Source organism: Heptranchias perlo, chromosome 25 (genome assembly GCF_035084215.1).
Source record: "Heptranchias perlo isolate sHepPer1 chromosome 25, sHepPer1.hap1, whole genome shotgun sequence".
Taxonomy (NCBI): Eukaryota; Metazoa; Chordata; class Chondrichthyes; order Hexanchiformes; family Hexanchidae; genus Heptranchias; species Heptranchias perlo.
In genome coordinates, this window is record NC_090349.1 from 44,464,539 (window position 1) to 44,480,574 (window position 16,036).

The 16,036-nt window shown below is 42.7% G+C and overlaps 1 protein-coding gene across 7 annotated transcripts in view; it reads right to left on the reverse strand.

The window, feature by feature from the left end:
- ep400 (E1A binding protein p400) overlaps window positions 1–16,036 on the reverse strand; it is a 130,300-nt gene that overhangs the window by 58,765 nt on the left and 55,499 nt on the right. For 6 of the 7 annotated variants that reach the window (XM_068006178.1, XM_068006176.1, XM_068006177.1 and 3 more), the window contains 8 exons: window positions 15,196–15,332; window positions 14,376–14,545; window positions 13,176–13,350; window positions 11,579–11,715; window positions 9,145–9,331; window positions 8,878–9,047; window positions 7,136–7,314; window positions 1,665–1,904 (listed from right to left, as the gene is read on the reverse strand). In XM_068006178.1, coding sequence (XP_067862279.1) covers window positions 1,665–1,904; window positions 7,136–7,314; window positions 8,878–9,047; window positions 9,145–9,331; window positions 11,579–11,715; window positions 13,176–13,350; window positions 14,376–14,545; window positions 15,196–15,332 — 1,395 coding nt within the window. The remainder of the gene's footprint in view (window positions 1–1,664; window positions 1,905–7,135; window positions 7,315–8,877; window positions 9,048–9,144; window positions 9,332–11,578; window positions 11,716–13,175; window positions 13,351–14,375; window positions 14,546–15,195; window positions 15,333–16,036) is intronic. The other variant, XM_068006179.1, reaches the window with a different exon arrangement.

The window sequence follows — 16,036 nt, forward strand, 5'->3', positions numbered from 1 at the left end:
GTTATCTGTTATTTTAACTTGAGAAATAGCACTTGTGGCTCTGCATCTGCTGCAAACAAATGTTCTTTCGACCGAGGCGTTTGAACGATTTCTATGAATAAAGCTGATGGGAGACGACGGAGCCTTTCAAAAACAACACTCACGTCGAATGCCAGCCGAGAGTGGCGTCGGGACTGTTATAATCAACTGCCTGTAAAACCTTAAATGACACCCTGTTATTATCAGTGTTGTGAAAGTGAGGAACGATTTTTCACTGCCTTTCCAAGAGCACCCGCAAACAGAAAAAGCAAAATGAGTCAGCAGGGTCTCTGCAAGTTTAATAAACCCCTTCCATCTGTTTTCAGCGCTTCTGCACCCTAAAGACGTTATGGGGGATAAATTTCCTCCCGCACTTTTCCCACAAACACTGCCATTGGGTCAGGATTCTCTCCCCCTCCCCCATACCTTAACTTTACTACGTTTAACAGGAAGAAGGCAAAACTATCAAACTCCAACAGGTAATGATACAAAGTGAACTTCGGCAACTATTTCTAATCACTGCAAACAGCGTAAATGAAAATCCTGTATTTTAGGCATAATAAATAAATGGAATGCGTGCACAGTTAGTTTTACTAACATGCGAGTATGGTTGGATTTCTAAATTCATATATAGCTGTATATCAAAGTGCATAGGAAATCTTTGTCTCCCAACTTCATGTAAGATCAACGGGGAAAAGGAACTCGATTTAACATGTTAGCACTGTTTACAGCGAAGGCAGGACACAGATCTGGTGATATTATTACCCCCTTCCCCCAACTTTTGGCAAAACCATCTTGCAGTATAAATGGGGTGAGTTCAACCAACTGCTGATTACTGAGATTTGGAATTCCAACTGTGGGTTTGAGTGTGTACACAAGGTTACAAGGCAACAAAATTAATACAGGGAAACATTCTAGACCTGTGGATGTGATTAATTATAGTAAAAGTGAGATATTGGGGTATACACTTCCCAGCAATATAGCCATAGGATTTGATGTAACTCAAGTAAGATAAACCTACCGACTAAAAATTTTACATAATAGTTACCTACAGTTTTGAAGTATTTAACTGGTATGACCTAAAAGTGGATTATTTCATATTAACCAACCATTTTAATTGAAGCTGACTTTAAAGCAAATGCACTGTGATTTTTATATGAAATATATAAACGGAATCAATTTAATTAGACAACATTTTGTAAAAAATGAAATAAAAGGCCGATAACTGAAAACTTCTGTTTGGCCCCAAACACAGTTCTTCAAGACCTACTACTTCTTAAAAACAAAAGAAGGTTTTTAGCAGCTTTTGTAAAGGCAGTGCGTTATCCAGAGGATAAATTTATCGTCAGGTCAGTGCTCAATATCGGAAAGACATGCTAGAAGGCAATGTACATACAAAAGTGAAGCAGAGGACAGCTTTTCATTTGTTAGCCGTGGATCACGGCCAGAGTTTGTCTAAAAGAAAAATCTCAGCAGATGGATTAGTCTCTTACCAAAAGAGAGATTTGCGTAATAGGGCAGCAAAGAGAATTTGAAAGGTTGTAAAATTGGCTGCTCGTGAGGGACAGACCCTGCCAGCAAGAAATGAGTGAGTCATGCAACAGTGATAAGTGGGAGAAGTAGGCAATATTTGTGAGGCCACTTACTAGGCAATCGTGCCTGGGCCTGAGAGGTCAGCACCAGCCTCTGATGCAGCACATTTGTTGTCGGGACGGTGTGAGCGGAGGAGGCCTGTTGCTGGACCTGGCCTGAGTGCGAGGCCTGGGAAGCTGCCTGTCCCTGCTGGGTGACCAGGCCGGCTGTGCTGCCCAGGGCTGGGCTGGCTGTGCTGTTCACCACCTGCTGCTGTCCTGGTACACTGGCAGAAGTCTGAAACGGAGTCGCTGCTGCAAATGACAAGTGGTTGGTTTGTGCCGGCCAATATACGAGAGACTTTCATTAAAATCACATTCACATTTCATTCTTTGCAAAATCCACTGCACTTCCAAAAAACTTAGGATGACAGTGGTTAAAACTCTAATTAATCAGGAAAGGTATACTCACCAGGTTACTGAAACTAACCAGCTAATGCTTCAAATTGGCACAAAATATGAAAATGTGCAACTTGGAAGTCCTCTGTTTCTCTCATATTATATTTTTTAAAATGTACTCTACACTATAAATAGCGTTTACTTTCAGCTGTGGCTCAGTGGGTCGCACTCTCGCCTCTGAGTCAGAAGGTTGGGGGTTCAATTCCACTCCACAGACTTGAGCATTTATCCAAGCTGACACTCCCAATGCCAGTACTGAGGGAGTGCTGCACCGTTGGAGGCGCCGTCTTTCGGATGAGACGTTAAACCGAGGTCCCGTCTGCCCCTTCAGTTGGACGTAAAAGATCCCACAGCACTATTTCTCCCTGGTGTCCTGGACCAATATTGATCCCTCAATTAATGTCACTAAAACAGATGATCTGGTCATTTATTTCATTGCTGTTTGTGGGACTGTGTGCATGCATTGTCTGCCGCGTTTCCCTACATTACAACAGTGACTACACTTCAAAATTATTTCATTCGCTACAAAGTGCTTTGGAATGCCCAGTGATTGTGAAAGGTGCTGTATAAATGCAAGCTTTTCTTTCTTAAATGAATACATTAGAAGGTCGTTTTGGCCATCAGTCAGAACCAGGAATGAGATCAAGTAGTTTCAGAAAGCTCTGAAAGTGTCTGAGGTACAAGCCAGTGTTAGAGTGACTGTACCCTTTTGCCACTTCTGTGGGTTTTAATGCATTTTGGATTAGTGGTAATACATCAGAACAGCTTAAACATCCCCCAGTGCAAATGAGAAAAAGCAGAAATGTGTCACAAATCTTAACTACATAATAAGAAAGATGAGAAAGGGTTTTGAGGGAACCTCAGCTATGAAATGCTTTGTATTTATTTCACCATAGCCTTAGGGACTTGAAGTTCCTCCTTCACAGTCAAATTCCTATGGTATAAACATAGCGCACTATAATTCTCATGCAAGACCGATGGCCACTAGCTGCATTCCCGATGGCAGCTCTGACGTTAGAGGCAACCTAACCTCACAGGCTGAACCATTCACCGTCCACTCTGCACAAGCAGTGAAATGGTTTCGTTACTGCACACGGACTCGCCTCTACACAGTTACCCAAGCCACTGAGTAAGTTTAGCAGACACAAATGGAACAAGTTTTGAAACTCTGCCCGCTTGTGGACGCACGCATTTGTGGCGTCAAATTTTCAAGATAAACGGTTGGCAACAGGAAGTGCTGAAACGGAACCCATACATCAAGCAGATTACACTCTCCCTGAATCAACTCTGGAGAGTAAATGGGCTACAAAAGACTGGAGTTCTGAAAACTGAAGAAAAGGTTTGAAATGTAGCACCAAAAAAAAACATGATACACCAGGAAAAGGGCAGAGCTTTCACATGCTCATTGGTCAAATCAAATAGTACCGTCCTCACTACATACAGCGGGCACGTTTGTGCGAACGCGATTTGCCCACCATACGCAGTGGCCGGCTAAACGCGATCGCGTTAGGAATTAAAAATCATTTCAATTCCAGTTGCCAGAGACAGGACAGTTAAAATTCACCCTGCAGCATGCGATAGAGTACTTTCTAAATGGTGAAAAGCTCGAAACAGTGGAGGTCCAAAGAGACTTAGGGGGGTCCATGTGCACAGATCATTAAAATGTCACGGACAGGTACAGAAAATAATCAAAAAGGCTAATGGAATGCTGGCCCTTATATCTAGAGGACTAGAGTTCAAGGGGTAGAAGTTATGCTGCAGCTATACAAAGCCCTGGTTAGACCGCACCTAGAGTACTGTGTTCAGTTCTGGGCACTGCACCTGAGGAAGGATTGGCCTTGGAGGGAATGCAGCGTCGAGTTAATAGAACGTTACCTGAACTCCAAATTATGAGGAGAGATTACACAAACTAGGGTTGTAGTCCCTGGAATTTAGACGATTAAGGGGTGATTTGATCAAAGTTTTCAAGATATTCAGGGGAACTGATAGGGTAGATAGAGGGAAACTATTTTCACTGGTTGGGTAGTCTAGAACTAGGGGACATAGCCTAAAAATTAGAGCCAGGGCTTTCAAGAGTGAAGTTAGGAAACACTTCTACACACAAAGGGTGGTAGAAGTTTGGAACTCTCTTCTGCAAACGGCAGTTGATGCTAGCTCAATTATTAATTATAAATCGGAGATTGATAGATTTTGTTAACCAAAGGTATTAAGGGATATGGGACTAAGGCGGGTATATGGAGTTAGGTCACAGATCAGCCAGGATCTCATTGAATGGCGGAAGAGGCTCGAGGGGCTAAATAGCCTACTCCTGTTCCTATAAGCTGAAACATCAATAAAAACAAAAATGCTGATAAAACGCAGCAGGTCTGCCAGTGCCTGAGCGAGAACAGATGGGCTCATGTTTCGGATGACCAGACAGCTGGACATTACTAACTTTATTACAAACAAGCGATTTAATCTGATTCATTTAAGCTGATGGACTGGAGGCATAAATTCACTGGAAAGGTAATAGAGTTCTCTCTTTGCTTTGGTCAGTCAGTTAGTCCGGAATAAACAGAGCACTTAGGAATCTATAACCGGCAACTTTGAAATTGACGTTAATGCCAATGCATAACAGTTATCATGTTTTGGCTGATGTAAGCGACTGTCCTTTTTAAACGTGGACGTTTGAAGAGGTGGAGACTGTACTTGGAGGACTGATACCATTTAATAAGTTGACGGACTCATCGTTTAAGGTATATACTTCGGAGTGCACGAAGAAGTATGAATTTAATTAAACAAAATCAGCTGTTCAAGTTTTCAAAAAAATGAAGTTGCTGTCAGTTTCTTCAGTGTATGAAACAGATGATGAATTCAGAAAGGAGGAATCATTGTTTGAGGACACCCTCCAAAAATAAACAGCGACTGGGGTGGGGTGGGGGGCCTTTTACATCGGTGTTAGTGTGGTGTTTGCACTGTGGGTTGCCAAAACATGCACTCAAGTCGGTGGCAATGCCACCGTAAACTTGCCGGATCCGCCAAGTCCGTGGGCTGGCGACATGCAGTAACCGTTGGGATTACTGTCTGATGAGCAAGCCCAGCAGCTCGAACGCCCCACCAACTTATACGAATCGGACCTTACAACACAAAAAAAATTAAAATCTCTTTGCAAAAAACTGTCAGAGCACACGTTTACTCTCCCCTTGCTCAAATGTAAACATCGACGGTTTAAAAATTACTTGATTACGTTAAGAATCACACCTGTGAATTAACAAGTTACCCATGCCTGAGAAAACAAAAGAAAAACAACATTTACACGAGAGGATTTCTAGGTTAGTGTTCAAGCTCTGCTTAAGCCAAAACCCATGCTATTAACAATATGAACAGCACCGCATTGCACAAATTTTATAAACATTTTAAAGTTTTCCTGTTACATTAGGTTAAACTCTTAAGCTAGCGTAAAACAGTTCAATTACCTGATGTGTGGGCACTGCCACCCTCCAATTTAAAAACTGCATTAGGCATTTCATGACTAGTTATTTGTACCAGCTTAACCTGGCAGTGAAAAGGGTGCCTTTATGTTCAAAATATTCTGTTGGTGGAGGACTCAGTGAATCAATGAACCATATGCTGCAAAGGAAAGGGAGCTAAAGGAACATGGGAACAGGGTAGGTGCGTGGGATTAGGATACTGCTCTTGTGGAGGACAATCACCAACAGGGACCGTTGGGCCGAATGGCCTCTTGCTGTGCAATTCGCTGTGATATTCAGCTGTATGCACCAGGAAGGTCCCAGTTTCAATATCTGGTTTGCAGTGAGTTCCAGGATCTTAGATGGGGTAATGCTGAAAGCGTGAGTAGCCTCACCTTCGCCAGGCTGGGTGACGGGAGGGGAATAAATAGGCAGCAGGGTTCTTGCTTCTGACCTCTGTTGGAAAGCACGGGTACAATTTCCACAGTGGTTTCCTGTGGGTACGGTAGTGTAGTGGTTATGTTAGCCTGGACTAATAATACAGAGAACGCGAGTTCAAGTTCCACCATGGCAGTTTGAGAATTTCATCTCAGTTTCAAGTTAACGTGAAACTGTTGGATTGTCGATAAAAACCCGACTAATGTCCCTTTAGGGAAGGAAACCTGCTGTCCTTACCCGCTCTGGGCCTATATGTGACTCCGGTCCCACACCAACATGGTTGACTCTTAATTGCTCTCTGAAGTGGCCTAGCAAGCCCCTCAGCTGTATCACAACATTCGAAAGGGCAATAAATGCCGGCCTTGCTAGCAACACCTACATCCTGAGAATGAATTTAAAAAAAATCTCACGCCATAAATTCGGCAGGAGATCGGAAAACCCCCCGTGGAAAGTACCGGCACAAATGTACATGTGCATTAGATTAGGGCAGGGTCAGTGTTGGCTGGTACGCCCCACAGTTGAATAGCCTGCCAATGGTGTGTGGGTTCCCACATCAAGACAGACTGAGTTAAGAAGCTGCCTGGGCCCGTAGAACTGCATCTCACCGTAAGTCACCGCTTTCAGGAAGAAAAATCCTAACAGGAACTTTAATCTATAAATTCAAAATAGCAAATAAATGTACTAAAAAAAAGTTTTTAAAATTAGCTTTGTGCTGCATTGCAACCGTGTGGGCTTCACAAGATAATAAACATCTTAAAGCACCGAGGTTTCCTGAGCAGCGCTTTAGTGGGTTACAAGTCCTTTGTGTGCTGTTGCAGAAGACCAGATTGACCAGGGAACAAGACAGCATTAATAACACTCATCCTTTAAAATAATATACACACTTGCTTCAGCCCCTCACAAGCAGAAAGGCATGTCCTGGTAGTTTAATACTTGTACACAATCTGATTTAAAATCTGATGATCATCAGTTTTTAAATCAGGCCAGATAGTTTAACACTAATGCATCCTTCACTCAGTATTCTCTCATCATTAGACGCTAACCTACTGCCCGCTCCCTGGGTTTAAAAGTACAAACCAGAGGGAAACTCGCTCATCTGTTGTATTATCGATGGAACAGGTAACTCGTCATGAAACCCTGTTACTCACTTAAACCTTTTTAAAAACTACTTCATTTAAGTGGAATGAAGTTGTTTCTTACCCTGGGCAGAAGTCATAACCTGAGAAGCGGGCACTGCCACAGCTGAAGACTTGCCACGCGCCTGTCCTTGGTGGGTTGTAGCCGATGAGGTTGTACTGGGTGTACGCTGAGGCTGAGTACCAACGACCACAACAGTCCTGTCATCTGGCTTTTGTCCGTACTGCACAGGCTGGAACAACCTTGACATTTTTTTTTGAAGAACACAGATCATAAACTTTAGGGTCACACTTGTTTTTGGTAAATAAGAGTATTAATTCTCACTGGAGGCAAAGTAACACAGCATATTGCAAGAATCAGCGTACAGCACCGTAAGAGGTCGTGCTGTCTCCGTGCCTCGTCCAGAGACTCAAGCACGTAATCTAGGCTGATATGCCAGTGCAGTACCAAGGGAGTGCAGTGTTTCGGATGAGATGTTAAACCGAGGCCCCGCCTGCCCTCTCGGGTGGACGTGAAAGACCCCTATTTGAAGAGCAGGGGAGTTCTCCCTGGTGTTCTGGCCAACATTTATCCCTTAACCAACATCAATAGAAAAACAGATTATCTGGTCATTATCACATTGCTGTTTATGAGTCCTTGCTGTGTGCAAATTGGCTGCCGTGTTTCCTACATTTATGACAGTGATTACACTTCAAAAGGCTGCAAAGTGCTTTGGGAAGTCCTGAGGTCATGAAATGCGCTATATAAATGCAAGTTTGTTCTCTCTCTTTCAGTGCAGCATCAGTAGGTGCCTGACAACAGCTGGATTGCCCATTTGGCCTCAGTCTGCTGAGGCAAATGCATTGGCGACAATATAAAGGGATTCTGTATTCCTTCAAAAGACAAGCACATATATTCTCCCTACACAGAAACAGAAACACAATACATTGGCTGGAGGCAAAGGAGTTAAGGTTCTACGTCAGCTTTGCTTCTCATATATTTTTAGAAATAGTGTCAGTGGCGACGTTAATATATAAATAACCTGCCATGTTTAACTTGGTATAAATCATAGGGAGGCCACACGATATGAACTTTTTGACATTCTATTTTCAAAAGGTCATTAATGCCTTCGAGATGTTCAGCAAGGACAACTGCTAAGATCAAAGATAGATACAGATGAGTTGGGCCATTTGGCCCATCCACCCTAAAGCTCCCCCCACCTCCACCCTCAAAATCATGTTCCTTGGAAAATTACAGGATTTTTGCCTCCACTACCCTGCCCAGCAGCCCATTCCAAAGTGTTGATCATGCTTTTAGTGACTGAGTTCCTGAGGCCAAGATTTGGGCTCTAGTTACCTGTTTAAGTGGGAATAATGGCATTAAGTATAACAATAAATGATGCAAATGTAACTAAACTATCTGACTTGAGGATACAGGTTTGAAAAAAACAGAAAACCAAATATTAGAATGGTTTCCCCTCACACAGGGTAGTGGATAATGTAGACTCGGCTCCAGCTAGAGGAGTTGGTCCTATTTTGATTAACTCTTTTAAAAAGAAGCTGGATTCTCCTCATTCCGGCCCGTATGTTTCTATCTTGGAGATTACAAGTGTCCAGGGAATTCCCAACGGTGCATTAATTCATTTTTAAAACTGCTAAACAAATGCTTTGTGGGATACATTACTTCAAAGGCAAGTCTTCAAACAATTTCTAAGATGCCAAATGCCAGATTTGCTGCTTGTGTATTGAACGGAATTATTTCAATACACCATCATGCCCCGTGAAGAGGGTTAACAGCTGGCCATACAACAGGAAGCAGCCACCTACTTGCTGACTTTCACTTTAACTGGTCTGGGTCTGGGTGGAAGATCTGGCGAGTTGTAGATTTCCTCAATGAGTTTCCTCGTCACCTTCCGTTTGGGCATGACTGTCTCAGTCTCATATCGAGACAGTTTATTTTCAATTCCAGTTAGATTGAAGACGGACATGTCTACATTCTAAAAAAAACAAAGCAAATCAGACAATTAATTATCTTGGGATACCTACCGACAGGCACGGAAAAGTGAAAGAAAGAAGTTATTTTCCAGCACTTACCTTCCAAGGATCATATTCAAGCGCTTTCAACACTAGGGAAGCAATTGAATACTGTAGTGCTCCAAACACATAGGCCGAACAGACGGACCTGGGACACTTCAGGTTAGGATGATTACATATCCTTCGCAGCTGCATTAGTACGTTAAGAACACTCACAAAATGGCGAGTCCTCAGGGCTTCTATTGTGCTGTTGGTCAGAGGGTGTTTTTAAATCAGCATCATAGAATCAGAGACTAATCAATCCCAAACAGAAAAGCGAATAGATTCCTCAACCTACATCGTTACATCTATCTGTCCAAGTCTTACATCCAGTGTGTGCCCTTCACACACCGGGCACCTCACACACAGTTACACAGACGCAAAACAACCTTTTAAGAAAAAGGAAGCTTGTTACTGAACTGCAGCCTGAAATTTACAAGCAATTTGTTGACCTCAGCCACAATTAGCTGGATTTCCAAATGGAGTATTTCAGCAGCGGCCTTACAGGTGAGCAGCAAGACATCACAACTGGACCCCAGGCTACCCATGAGCAACACCTGGGGATATACAACTCGAGATGTACAACAAAGAGCAAGGATGAGATCTGCAGAATTTTTTCTGATCAATTACTACCAATTTCTGCCATTACTACATAGTAATTTGTGGGACTTAAACACAACAGAAATTCTCATTTATTCCTATAAATATCCAACGGTCAAGCACTGAAGCACCAGCAAGTGAAGGACATAGTTTTGTTAAAAAACTGAGCTGTATATCGTAGCACATGTAATAAAATCACAATGGGTTTCTAAAGTGGGGCACAGTACGGCTCAGTTTAAAAACACCGTTTAATACTATAAAATGATAAAAGCTCAAAAGCTTTCCGAAGATTTCATTAACAACTCACACCACCATATGCTGGTGATAAATTGTAGCAGAATTTCATTGATTTATGTCCCTGGATTTAGAAAGTGTGTATATTTCAAATAGTAACCAGCTACAAAAATATTCTAATAATCAACGATTCTTATCACCACGCAGTCTATGATTTTTGGACTGCTCATCAATGCCATATCAGGGCATTTTACCCAGTCAGAATTATCTCAGAGGTGCGAGTACACCATCAAAACAATGTTTATTTTCTCAGCCCCAATAGCTCAAAATCTAATTTCCGGCATGAAAGAAGATTTGAAAGTTGAGAATACAGTCCCATTTTACTGCTGCCACATTGAAAGCGTTTACACTCAACTCCCTTCCACGACAGTGTCTGAATAAAAGTTCTGGAGCAAGTTGAAAAAAAACGCTTCATCTATCATTGAGCCACATTTTAAGTAGAAGTGATAATGGATGAACCTTGATACTATATTGAAGAAACTGAGTGCAGGAATAGCAATCTGAAGAGGACAAATGGGCTCAATTCTCTAGTGCTGTACAGACACAATCCTGTCTTGCTACTCAAATCATAATTTTAGCTATACCAGATATTTGTCAGAAAATTACATTTCTTGGTACATTCAGCAACTTAGCAATTCTTCCCATTGAAAAAAATTGCTAAGAACTCTCCACTCTCACTGATATTATCAAACAAGGGACTGGTTTAGGTGTAGTGTCTTGTGAGGATATCCTTAATCCAGTTTGAGTGTAGAGTCCTCCGATTGCCTGAAGGCTCAGTGAGTAAAGGCGCTCTGTTTTGTCGTACCGACAGGCAGATGCCAGGTTCCATCTCTGGTCCAAGATGAGCAAAGCGATTCCTGCCCGGGCAACAGGAAGAATCTTACATAAAAACAGAAAATGCTGGAGAAGCTCAGCAAATGAGGCAGCATCTGTGGAGAAAGAAACAGTTAACGTTTCAGGTCAAAGACCTTTCACCTGACCGGAAATGTTAACTCTGTTTCTTTCTCCACAGATACTGCCTGACCTGCTGAGCTTTTCCAGCATTTTCTGTAAGATTTCCAGCATCCACAGTATTTTGCTTTTGAGGAAGAATCTTACAATTGGCATCAGGACCCTTAAGGGAGAGAGGGATTGATCAGCCAGAGGGCCCATTCCAGATAAGTATCCAGTCACGGCCTGCTGGCAAATGTGTCGCTATACGATGGGACAGGATTGAGGCTTGTCTGTGGTGCCGTCCCTGATTCTATAAGCCTGCCAACAGGCTCACAAACAAAGAATGACCCCCAGGGTGAGGGGCCAGAGGGCTGCTGGCACCCATGAAACCATATCCTCACTTGACTCACCAACTCTGGACAGGAAGGGAGAAATGCGAGAGGGCGAGCAGGAGAGAACAGCCAATCAGAACTTCTCCCTGACTTGAAGAGTCCTAAATTAAGAATGTTTCGCATCAATTTGCAAACTGTAACGGCTCAGCTCGCACTTGAATTTCCTAAATCAACACAAAGCAAGATCGGTTTTCAGGCAGTATCTATTTTTGCATTTTGTGAAAGATGTTACTTACCCAGATTGGAACATGACGTCTTCATACATGATTTTCTGCCTCTTTGACAGGCAGCATTTCAGAATGTGCTCATATTTCTTTGGCAGCTGTTTCTCCACGTCCCTTTTTGTTCGCCGTAAGATGAACGGTTGGATCATCTAAAGATGAACATCGAAGTACTTTTGAATTGTACATACAACATTTTAATGCTTAAAATTAAGAATATAAATCAAAGGCGAAAGGCAAATATAATTATTTAATGCTGACGAACTTATAAAAAAGAAAATATTGCAACCCATTTTACAAGGACAATGAAGAGAGAGATGTGAAGCATGCTTACATAAATTTTCTCACTAAAAAGCATTAACGTGGTTATGGAAAACAGCGAGTAACCTGCGATGAGAAGGAAAGGCAGACATGCTAAATGCATAACTATCCAAAATGCATTTTATAATGGATATTTTTGTGTAAAATTACTTAGTGTGTTTGGTGGCATGGTACTCTATAAATCATAGACTCTTACAGCTCAGAAGGCAGCCATTTGGGCCATTGTGCCTGAACCAGCTCTTTGAAAGAGATATCCACTGAGTCTCACTCCCCTGCCCTTTCCCCACAGCCCTGCAATTTTCTCCCCTTTAAGTATTTATCCTTGAAAATACTCAAATTTGTCCCACCATGTAATGAATTTTAACACGACAGACTCATAGTGTTGGTCAACCTGGCTATCACTCCTGGACGGCAGCTCAGCCACTCACTAAACTCTGTTTCTTTGCAATTTTTTTTCCTCTCGAAAAATTGGTTTCCACAATTCAAAAGTACTTTCTCCTCCACAAACTACAGCAAAGTACTACAAATACAACAGCCCCCTCCTTACTCCCCCCAAAAAATAAATAAATCACGTTCTGGAAAAGAAAAAAAAAAATCTACAATAAGAAAGTAGACAAGATTCCTGGGCTCAATTATTGTTTAATTTGGGTGAGCGAAATCTGAAATCTTCTGCACAACACCGTTCATGTCCCCAAGGGAAAAAGAAAAATCAATATGGAAAAAATTATACTGGTGCCAGTTGAAAGTGTATTAATATCGCATCAGAACTTCTTTAAAAAAATAAATGTGGAAAAGTCAGACTAAAGAGCTATTAATGGCCCCTATGAACATCGCTAAGAGTAGAAAAGCTTTATTTTAAATGTATTCTACTTATTACTCCTGACAAAGAAGTAATTATGCAAATACCTTAGAAAAGGTAACTGTTTACCTTGAAGTTTGATGGTTTTATGTCAAGTGAAGGCCTATGTTCTATACTACAAGCAACTGGTCTCACCCCTTTAGGCTCCTTGTGCAATGCACCTTTTATTGACCAAGGTGAAAAGGCACACGACCGTTCCCGAAACGAATGCAGCTTCCCAGCCACGTTCTGGGAAGGAGGCCGCTTCCCGCCCACTGGAGATGTACATCCACGCCGCTTGGCACTCTCTTGCCCAAGCAAATCAGGGGCCACGCGCCCACATCTGACTGCTGTGAGGCACCGTGTGATAGAATGCCAGCATCCTCCACTGCCAGACGGCCTGCCAAGATTTTTCCCACGTTCATTAGCTTGTTTGTCAGAAGCTGTACTCACTCTATGCATCCTGATCACCAATTTGTGGCAGTAGTCTTGATTTTCATCTGTGCCAACTTTCACGGGGAAATCCAGGTAAGATCTGGAAATTCCGGGCAGCAGGAAATGCATCATTGTCCACAGCTCCATTGGGGTATTTTGTAAAGGCGTTCCAATCAAAAGCAGGCGCTGCTGACTAAAAAAACAAAAAAGGTTGCTGAACAAATCATTCATATTCCATAGTCAATCAAAAATGTATTAAACGCTTTCTGTTAAGAGCCAAACAATATTTTTTAACTTGCTGGAAGATCATTGATGTGCACTCCCCACCCTTAACTTCCTCCTTTTTTAAATTCCCTCAGAGGCCAGCCCCCCTCCGGTACCTCATCCAAGTGATCGTTCAGGTGCGAGTCTGGGCAGTCAGTTCAACTAGGTAATTCAACCAGGTGTAGCATTATAGCCACGCCCGACCCTCTTCTCACCTCGTGTCCACGTGGGTGTGCTGCTCAGCGGGGCTCACTGGGTAGCAATCCAGAGGAAGGAGCTCTGGCTGATTCCTCCCTCTCCGCCCCCCCCCCCCCCCCACAGTATCCTTCTGGTGCCCCTGGCCACGATCAGACTGGGACTTTCTGGTCTGTACTGACTCAGGACCACGCAGAGCACTTACTCAAGATACATAGGAGCAGGAGGAGGCCATTCAGCCCCTCGAGCCTGTTCCGCCATTCAATTAGATCCTGGCTGATCTGTATCTTAATTTCATTTACCCGCTTTGGTTCCGTATGACTTAATAACCTTGCCTAACAAAATTCTATCAATCTCAGCCTGGAAAATTTCAATTGTTCCCCAACATCCACAAGCTTCTGGGGGAGAGAGTTCCAGATTTCCACTACCCTTTGTGTAAAGAAGTGCTTCCTGTCATCACCCCTGAAATGGCCTGGCTCTAATTTTAAGGTTATGCCCCCACTATTCTGGACTCCCCCCACCAGAGGAAATAATTTATCTCTTTCCAACCTAGCAAATTTAATCATCTTAAACACCTTAATTAGATCAAAATGTACTCCATTCTGGAAGATTCCACATCATCTCTACTCTACAGTGATGGAAACAAGCTCTCAGATATATCGTCAGGATACATTCCTTAAATCTAAACGTGACCATGATCAAAGTGATCGCCAGAAGCTAGTTTCTGCTGCATTAAATGCAAACGAGTATCACCCAGACCTCTTGAGGTTGAAAAGCGCCTCCCAGTGCCGTTCAGTTGTGTTCCTCAGCTGCTGAACCTCGTCCAATATTAGGTATTTCCACCTCTTCCTCCTGAAAGCTTGGTGGTCCTTTAACAGCAGCTTGTACGAGGTGATGCACACATGGAAGGAGTTGGGCTCCGTCCAACACTGCAAACAAGAAATGTTCAGTTGGCTACTGGGGTTAACAGTATTTGTTCTTTATCATCTTATAGATTAAGAGCTTATAAATAGGAGCAGCACATACTAAAAAGAAAGCAAGAGAATTAAATAGAATTTACAGCATAGAAACAGGCCATTCGGCCCAACAGGTCTATGCCGGCATTTATGCTCCACATAAGCCTTCTCGCTCCCTACTTCATCTCACCCTATCAGCATAACCTTCTATTTTTTTCTCCCTCACGTGTTTATCTCAGCACGGACTCGATGGGCCGAATGGCCTCCTTCCGTGCTGTAACCTATGATTCTATCTAGCTTCCTCTCATATGCATCTCTGCTATTCGCCTCAACTACTCCTGGTGGTAGTGAGTTCCACATTCTCACCACTCTCTGGGTAAAGAAGTTTCTCCCAAATTCCCTATTGCATTTATTAGTGACTATCTTATATTTATGGCCCCTAGTTTTGGATTTCCCCACAAGTGGGAAATATCTTCTCTACGTCTACCCTATCGAACCCCTTCATAATTTTAAAGACCTCTATTAGGTCACCCCTCAGCCTTTTCTTTTCTAGAGGAAAAAAGCCCCAGCCAGTTCAGTCTTTCCTGATAGTTATAACTGAAACAAATTGATTAACATATTACCTCTCTTTTGACTCTACGTTCTTTCCTTGTGCCAAAGTACATCATGATCTTGAGTCCTGGGCACCACCGTTTGAATTCCATTTCCCAATTAAGCATTTTACAAGTTCGCACCACAACCAGATGTGGACCCCAGATGCCTTAAGACAAGAATACGGACAGTGCATCAACATCTCAGGACGCATCTGCCATGATAAATTGGTCACAACCTGCAACATTAAGCTATCTTCTTCTTTCAGATGCTGATCGATCCGCTGTCCATTTTGGTCACTTCCTGCTTTTATTTCATACAGAATGCAAATTGTTTTGTGCCTGAACAAGTGCAGCTGCCGTTCCCAACTCAATTAAAAAGAAAAGAGAGTTGGCTGAAATTGTTCAAGTCTGTGGCAGGGAGAGGGGTTGGGGGTGGAATTCAGAGATGTTACTTATGGTGGTGACAAATTTAACAAAAAGGTCATTTTATATGTGAGTGAATGTGAAGTCCTTAACTGTGCTACTTTTCTTGAGAACAAAGAATCTGGGCCCACATTCCAGTGCAATGCTGAGGGAGTGCTGCACTGTTGGAGGTGTTGCCTTTCGAATGAGATGTTAAACCGAGGCCCCATCTGTGCTCTCAAACAGACGTAAAACATCCCATGGCACTATTCGAAGAAGAGCAGGTGAGTTCTCCTGGCATCCTCACCAATATTTCCCTCTCAACTAACATCACTAAAAACAGATTGTCTGGTTATTATCACATTGCTGTTTGTGGGCTCTTGCTGTGCGCAAATTGGCTTCCGCGTTTCTCTACATTACAACACTTCAAAAGTACTTCATTAAGACGTCCTGAGGTCGTGAAAGGCGC